The following is an 8,497-nucleotide window of genomic DNA, read 5'->3' on the forward strand; positions in this document are numbered from 1 at the left end:
CAGCAACAGGCTGCAAAGGTCCAGGTCCTGAGGGGACCAGCAACAGGCTGCAAACATCCAGGACCTTAAGGGACCAGCAACAGGCTGCAAAGGTCCAGGTCCTGAGTGGAATGGTGAACCTCTGCCCATCTTCTGATTCATCTTCTCTAAACTCCAGTCTTTACTCAGTTCTCTGACTGATCTGTTGATAATTCATCTCGTTAGTTACAAAACGCTCCCCCAGATGTTTTTTATACGTACCACTTACTTTTACAACCTTTTGTTGCTCCTGGAACAATTTTTGAGACGCGTCGCTTCCATCAGATTCAGAGTTTTGTTTCTTTCTCCAAATTATTTTCTTAGTTAAACATTTTATATCGTCACCACGTTCCGTTGTAAATAAAATGAAGGTTTGCAAGAGTTGCAAACTGCATTCTGTTTTTACATTTTACATGTTTTTTCGAGCTGGGGTCGTAAATGTTCAATATTTGAGTCGACATACACAGAAGGAGGAGAATTAAGAGCAAAACGTTTAAAAATATCAACATTCAGGGTCTGACCTGGTGAGTGTTTGTAGATGAGCCGTACAGACAAAAGCTACAAACGGCAGGCGAGGGTTTGAAAAGACCCGAAAAGCAACTTTGACTTTTCAGCTTTCAACCTCAAAGTAGTAAAAAGCCGTAAAAGAAGCTGTGCTGGATGCAGGCATGCAGAAAAACAACATTCAGCCGAGAAAGGGCCGGAGCGCGTCACGTGACAGAAGCCGAAGCAACCGGGGAAACGAGAAGTTCAAGCAGAGGAAAGAAAAGGACGTGTCTCTCTGCGGGGTTCAGTTTCAGCTGTTCAGAGAGCGAGCCACCGCTTCAGCTTCATGCTGGCTTCACTGGAGCTTACGGGAGCTAAACGCTGCCGTTTCCAGCTCGTGTGTGGAATGTGAACGCATCGCGGTGAAGAACAAGAGCAGCCGGAATGGAGCGGCTCCTGAAATATTAAAACGTGAAGTTTTTTACAGCGCGTCACGTCAGATCAAACACTACGACGTTCAAAGTAAACAGTTGGTCCCAAACAGAGAGAAAGATGGAGAGAAAAGGTGGGAGAGGTGCCCTGAATGAACAAAAGGGGGGGGAAACAAAAAGGACGCTGGATGTGTGGAGTCTCGTTTGATCCGTTGGCAGCACCCCCCCTCCCCCCAGGTCTGCTGCTCCTGTTTGTTCTCAAAGACACCTCGCTGCAGATCTCTGACCTCACAGCTGTTCTCCCCACCTCCTGCACCAACATCCTCGATGGATCTGCACCTCCTCGGCTGGATGAGAAGACTGAGGTGCCGGGTGGGGCGTCACGGTCGTGGGGTTACACCCTCACTCCTGCTCCCCCATCAAGCAGAGCTGAATCTGAAATAAATGCTGCCGCAGGGAGACGGCCGGCCGCCGCAGCGCCCCGCCGCTCCCGGCGCCCCCGCCCTCGCTGCGCCTCACTTCTTGACGGCCTGTCTGTAGCTGTGTCTTTGGCCTTCCTGTCGAGGTTTGCCGCCGCTGCAGCCGCTGGCTCTGCTGCTGCCGCCTCCGTCCCTGGTGCTGCTGGCCTGGCTGGCCAGGCTGCTGTCCTGCAGCGTGGGGCTGGAGTGAGCCCTCTGCAGGCTGCTGTCCTCCAGCAGCAGGGACTCGAACATGGACAGGTCCTCCTCGCCGCTCCGGATCTTCGCCCGCAGCAGCATGATGTAAGTTCCGTACCGCGTTTTCTGTGGAGCGGCACAAAAGCAGAAGGAACTTAATGGTTCCTGCTCTTAGTAGCCGTTATTAACTCCTTCATAAGAATTTCAGTTTCTTTAAACTGAGGTTACTCAAGACCACTGTCTGCTGCAGGTAAGATACTGACAGATCAAAAGAATCCAACAAAATGCCACTTCAGAAAAAAACAAAGTATTCCTTTAAGAATTACAGCACTGTCTGATCCGCTCACCTCAAAGTCCAGATACTCGTCTCGCTGGCGGTACTCCTCCAGCTCGCGACCTTTGACCTTGCGATCTGGGGGGTAGGAGTGCAGCTCAGCAAGCTCAGTGGAGATGGTTCTAAACCGAGCTTCGTGGGATCGGATCTGCTCCTCCTGAGGGCACAGAGACAAAAGAAAAACAAGGTGAAAAAGGCAAACAAAAAAATAAACAGATTTGTTGTTTACGACGCCGCTGCAGAAAAACAGATCAAAGAAAATAAAGAAGTTTGTAACTTTTGACCAATTTCTGGGTTTTTTTGTTTCTGGGTTGAAAAGTTTAGAAAAAAAATTGGAAATTTGGGTGACGCGGTGGCTCAGTTGGTACAGCTGTCACCTCTCAGCAAGAAGGTTGCTGGATCAAATCCCAGCTGGGGGCCTTTCTGGGTGGAGTTTGCATGTTCTCTCCGTGCTGTGTGAGTTTTCTCCGGGTACTCCGGTTTCCTCCCACAGACCAAAAACATGCATGTTAGGTTGATTGGTAACTCTAAATTGTCCCTAGGTGAGAGAGAGAGAGTGAATGGGTTTTTGTCTCATTTGTCTCTGTCCCTGTGATGGACTGGAGACATGTCCAGGGTGTCCACTGCCCCTCGCACTGTGATGACTGGATTTGGGGACCAGTGACCTCTGTGACCCGGAAAGGAAGAAGAGGGTAAAGAGGAAGGAAGGAAGAAAGGAATGAAGGGAGGGAAAGAGGAGGGGAGGAAAGAAAAGAGGAAGGAAGGACAAGAGGAAGGGAGGAAAGAAAAGAAGAAGAAGGAAGGAAAGAAAAGAGAAAGGAAGGAAGAGAGGCAGGAAGGAAAGAAGAAGGAAAGGAAGGAAGGAAAAGAGGAAGGAGGGAAGGAAAGAAAAGAAAAGAAAGGAAGGAAAGAAGAAGGAAAGGAAGGAAGGAAAAGAGGAAGGGAAGAAAGAAAAGAGGAGGGGAGGAAAGAAAAGAAAAAGGAAGGAAAAGAGGAAGGGAGGAAAAAAAAGAAGAAGGAGGAAGGAAAGAAAAGAGAAAGGAAGGAAGGAAAGATGAAGGAAGGAAGGAAGGAAAAGAGGAAAGAAGGAAATAAAAGAATAATGAAGGAAAAGAGGAAGGGAGGATTGGAGGAAAAAAAGGAAGAAAGGAAAAGAAAAAGGAAGGAAGGAAGGAAAATAGGAAGGAAAAGAGAAAGGAAATAAAATAAGGAAGGAAGGAAAGAAAAGAATAAGGAAGGAAAAGAGGAAGGAAGGATAGGAGGAAAGAAAAGAATAAGGAAGGAAGGAAAGAAAAGAAGATGGAAGGAAGGAAATAAAAGCAGATGGAAGGAAGGCTAGGAGGAAAGAAAAGAAGGAAGGAAGAAAGGAAAAGAGGAAGGAATGAAGAAAAATAGGAAGGGAGAAAGGAAAAGAGGAAAGAAGGAAATAAAAGATAAGGAAAGAAAAGAGGAAGGGAGGATAGGAGGAAAAAGGAAGGAAGGAAAAGAAAAAGGAAGGAAGGAAGGAAAAGAGGATGGAAATAAAATAATAAGGAAGGAAGGAAAGAAAGAAAAGAATAAGGAAAGAAAAGAGGCAGGAAGGATAGGAGGAAAAAAGGAAGGAAGGAAGGAGGGAAGGAAGGAAGGAAGGAAAAGAGAAAGGAAGGATAGGAGGAAAGAAAAGAATAAGGAAGGAAAAGAGAAAGGAAGGATAGGAGGAAAGAAAAGAAGAGGGAAGGAAGGAAGGAAGGAAAAGAGGAGGAAGGGAAGGAAGGAAAAGGGAAGGAAGGAACTAAGGCTTCTTGTTTAGAGTTTTTCATATAAAATAATTATTTTAATATTTGTATCATTCAGCAGATTTCCTTGTTCTTTTTAACAGTTAAGAGGTTTCAGTCAGGAGTGAGTGTGTGTGTGTGTGCGTGTGTGCGTGTGTGCGTGCGTGCGTGTGCGTGTGTGTGTACACACTGCAGCACAGATGATAATGGACGATCCTCCAAGCAGCAGCTCTAACAGAACTCTGTATTTCAACAGCGCCCCACTTTTTGAACCTCAGGGGTTCCAGACTCGTCCCAGAGGAGGACCGGCTCCCCGTGAACCAGCTGCAAACGTTACCTCGGACTGTTTTGACATCGCTCCTGGCAGCAGCGGCCGGCTGAACTTCTTCTGGGAGCCGATGGCTGCTGGGAAAGGAGGCGATGAGAACATGGCGGCCACCGTGTTGATGCGTGTGATCCAGGACTGCATCTGCTCAGCGTTCCTGTCGTGGACGAGTCAAACACAGAAATCACTCGCGTCTTGAACCGGTTACCCAAAACCACATCTACCGTGAGCACTAGGCTGGTTTTTAACATGCTAGTGATTAGAAAAAGACACGATGACGTCTGTTTTAGAGAAATCTCTGATGGAAAAACGTCCTGGCTTTAAATCCCAGGAGAGAGGAAGAGATGGAGAGACAGAGAGGAGATGCAAGGAGAGGTGAGCGGTATCTGGGACAAACACAAGCTGCAACTGGAGCACAGAGCCTGCCCTCCTGGGGCTGAAGCATGTGGCCAATCACGTGTCACTTCCTGGACCCGGCTCACCTCCACGTTACCCTCAGTCATCAGGAATCACTGAGGACTAACGGATCAGCTTTAACTTACACCAAAACTAGGAGATGTTTTTCTGTTAAATGTCTTCAGGTTTTCCACTAAGTTTGGAAAAAAATACAAGTTTGTTTTGTTTATCAACTACTGAACTCTTCAGTTTCAGGGTCCAGTTAAATATTCTGAGCCGGGGTTTGTCACACGATGACCTCAGTGTGGGAAGGGTTTTATAAAAGCTTTAAAAAAATAAAACATCAGAGCTGTGATGAGAGCTTAAAGCCCAGATTGATGAACAGCAACAACAAAATAAGAATCATTAAATACTTTAATGTGTGCTTAACAAGAACTTGACTCAAGATGGCCGCCACAGATAATCAGCATAATTCTCTGAATGTTTTGAAGCATCCTCTCCACTGTGATCCATTTTTATTCCGTACGTTTTTCAGATCGATCCTTGTCCTGCAGTTTTCAGCTATTTCAGCAAATCATAAATCAAAATGTTCAGCTCTTTCAAGACAGTCCTGCTATGACTTTTGGTATTCGTGCAGCTTTAGCTTTTTGAAATATTTAGCCTTTTCTGCCATTTTTTCTCATAGAAACCGAGTTGGGCACATTTTACATCCTTCACATCTTTAGCTGTTTACATTTTACTGCTCCTTTCACATTTTGTTCTGCTTCAGCTTCTTTCAACTTCCTTCTGCAAAGTTAACTTTTTTCAGCTACTTTCAGCTGTTTTTTCAGCTGTTTTGCGCTCCTTTCTGATTTTTTCTGCTAACTACAACATTGTTTTGTTTCTTCTTACTTATTTCTGCTAATTTCAGCTTGTTATGATCCTTTCAACTTATTTCTTCGTTTCAGCTTTTTCTGCTATTGCAGCTACAATTTAGCTGTTTTATGCTGATTTTAGCCTTTTCAGCTAATTCCACTTTTTGTCACTCATTTCAGCTTCTTTCAGCCTAATTCAGCAAAAAATGTGCTCTCTCCACTTCCTTCTGGTAAATTAAGCTTCTTTCTACTTTTTTTTTAGCTAATTTTCTGTTGCTGTTTTTTGCTCATTTCGGCTTTTTTGGGGTAATTTCTACTTTTTTGTGCTCATTTCTGCTTCTTTCAGCCTAAATGGGAAAATGTGTTATTTCTGCTTTCTTCTGCTAATTTAAGCATGTTCTACATTTTCAGCTACATTTTTAGCTGTTTTCAGATGAATTCAAGTGTTTTGTGGTAACTTCTGCTTCTTTCAGCCTAATTAACTTCTTTATGCTAATTTCAGCTTGTTGTGCTCCTTTCAGCTTTTTCTGCTATTTCTGCTACAATATAGCTGTTTTATGCTATATTTAGCCTTTTCAGCTAATTCCATTTTTTATTTAGCTCATTTCAGCCCTTTCTGCTTCCTTCTGGTAGTTTAAGGATCTTTCTGCCTTTTCAGCTTCTTTTCATCTATTTTTTGCCAATTTCATCTTTTTAGCTAATTTAATATTTTTTGCACTAATTTCTGCTTATTTAAACCCAATTCATCAAATGTGTGTTTTTTCTGCTTTGTTCTGCTAATTTAGGCTTGTTCTTCATTTTCAGCTACCATTCAGCAAGTTTGAAACCAGCTTCAGCTGATTTTCAGCAATAAGCGTTCACACTGCATTTTCACATGAAATGCAGTTTCTCTAGTTCTTACAGGCTTTAAGCTAAATTCTGCTGCAGTTCTAGCTGAGTCTCCTCTGAGCGTTAACAGATCTGTGTTTAAAACGGCATTCCTTCAAAAACTTCTAGTTTTATATTCTTATAAAAATAAAACATGCAATGAAACGACACTTGGTCATTTAAGGGATTGTAGTTTGAAACTGTGGCAGAAATAAACAAAGTGTAGCTCAAACCCTGAATCTACTGACACGAATCCTTATCAGTAAAAACGTACAAGTGCCGCTTTGAATGATGGAAAAACAACCGATTAAGAACGAGAAGAATCTCCTTTTCTTACTTAACGATGGTCCAGTGACTCCTGAGCTAAAGAAGGTGTCAAAGGAAGCATTAAAGCTTCTTTCATCAACATCTCAGACCATTAAGAGCTTCAAAGATAATCGAGGCGACCTTATGTTAGAGACCGATAACTTCAAGTTTTGTGTTTTAAATCAGAGGCGTCTCAAACAGAAATCTGAGCGTCCACTTGTTCTCCGGCAGAACAACAGCTGGTCCGACCCGACAGACCCTGGATCTCGTGGACCATCATCACGGAGTCTGGGCTCACATGGCGGGTGCTTGGCAGCAGCCTGACGCAGCAGATGGTTTATTACACACAACCAGCTGGAGAAACATTGTTGGAGGGTCGTTTGAAATCGGCGTCACAGACGACTGGACGAGCCGCTCGTTTGTTACATCGGAGTGATAAATCCGTCTCGCTGAAGCCAGTCAGGATCTAAAACGTGTCTGTGACGATGTAAACTCTTTGAGAGTAGTTCTGAAGAAAACCTTTTACTATCTGCTGCCGCTGGCCGTCAGAAGACCTGAAACCCGTCAGTAGCTTTCAGAACCCTGGCTGGTTCCGATGGCTACTGGGTGTAATGATCGCCCTTTGCCATGAAAGTGGGCGAGCATGTAAATGCCTGTGTGTTTATTGGTCTGACTGTTAGCACTGGAGGAACATCTACGACTGATTGTTTGGAGTCAACCTGATTCAAGATGGCTGCCACAGCCATGTGACAGTACTGGTCTCAGGCTGATTAATCTGCTTGTAACGTCCAATGTTTTAGAAAAATAATGAATAAATAAATAATTTGTAAAACTGAGGAGTCCACAAACCGGCAGGTGACATCACAGCAGTTATACCACTCATGATTTTTTTGTGTTTCCCGCCATTTTTTTGTGATTTGGGGGTTTGGATGGGTACATTTGCTGCAGACATTATGAAGTAAAAACGTTTTGTAGAAAGACAGTAATTTAGAAAAACTCAAGATGGAATTACTCTCATCCACAAATTAATAAAACCTTTCTAATTTTCCTGGAGAAAATCTTTCTATCCACTTTACTCCTGGACTCTGCTGTATCAATGATTCTGGTACTACTTCCTGTCAGACAGGAAGTAGCAGTAAGCATGGGTTAACCATGGGAGTCGAGCATGGACTGCAGTTTATTTGAAAGTAATTTACTTTGAGTTCAGCAGATAAAACTCTGTTTTTGTTTTGTTTACATTTATTTAACAACCATAAAGTTTATTAAAATAGCCGTGCTGAGTTCAGGTACCTGTTGTGTTCAGGGCTGCAGAACAACCAGACCAAACTAAATCAGTGGCTACAACAAAAGAGTTTGAACACGGACCCAAAACAAAAAGAGTTCCTGTGAAAAGAGGTTTAGTTTCCATCTTCTACCTACAGATGAGGAATTAAGAAGAACGTGTCTGAACAACGTGAACTTGAAGAGACCACCCAAAACACTGTATGTGAGTTCATTTCACTTTGTTGACAAACGGCCGACGGAGGAAAACCTGCATCCTACTTTGTGTCTGGACGACAACAAACCACCGGAGAAGAGACGCCGGATCCTCAGAAGGATTGAAAACAGTGACGAGAACATCATGATTTCAGGTGTATGGAGGTCACAGCTTTATAGTATATGTTCATCTTCAGTTTATGATTTTCTCTGTAATGAACCCAAGCTCAGTGATGGAGGACTTTAAGGCTTTGTCTGGACTCTGTGTCTGATTTAAAGTCAATAAGATTGTGTCCCACCTCTTTCAAAAAAACACACCGACCTCATTACTGTGGAGACACTGAGACACCTCAGAGCTGTTCAGCTTGTTCAACGCTTCACCGTCAGAAGAACTGAGTCAGTGAAGTAGCTAAATATGCTAGTAGATGTAGCTGAATATGCTAGTAGATGTAGCTGAATATGCTAGTAGATGTAGCTAAATGTTTTAGTAGATGTAGCTAAATATGCTAGTAGATGTAGCTAAATATGATAGTAGATGTAGCTAAATATGTTAGTAGATGTAGCTAAATATGTTAGTAGATGTAGCTAAATATG

At 43.4% G+C, this 8,497-nt stretch overlaps 1 protein-coding gene across 1 annotated transcript in view; it reads right to left on the reverse strand.

Moving 5' to 3' along the window:
- Window positions 1–1,450: 1,450 nt before the first annotated feature.
- LOC119423563 (PH and SEC7 domain-containing protein 1) overlaps window positions 1,451–8,497 on the reverse strand; it is a 58,032-nt gene continuing 50,985 nt past the window's right edge. The window contains exons 12-14 of the mRNA XM_037690961.1: window positions 4,017–4,161; window positions 1,939–2,082; window positions 1,451–1,717 (exon numbers count right to left, since the gene is read on the reverse strand). Coding sequence (XP_037546889.1) covers window positions 1,451–1,717; window positions 1,939–2,082; window positions 4,017–4,161 — 556 coding nt within the window. The remainder of the gene's footprint in view (window positions 1,718–1,938; window positions 2,083–4,016; window positions 4,162–8,497) is intronic.

Source organism: Nematolebias whitei, chromosome 17, assembly GCF_014905685.2.
Source record: "Nematolebias whitei isolate Nwh7 chromosome 17, NemWhi1, whole genome shotgun sequence".
NCBI classification, from domain to species: Eukaryota; Metazoa; Chordata; class Actinopteri; order Cyprinodontiformes; family Rivulidae; genus Nematolebias; species Nematolebias whitei.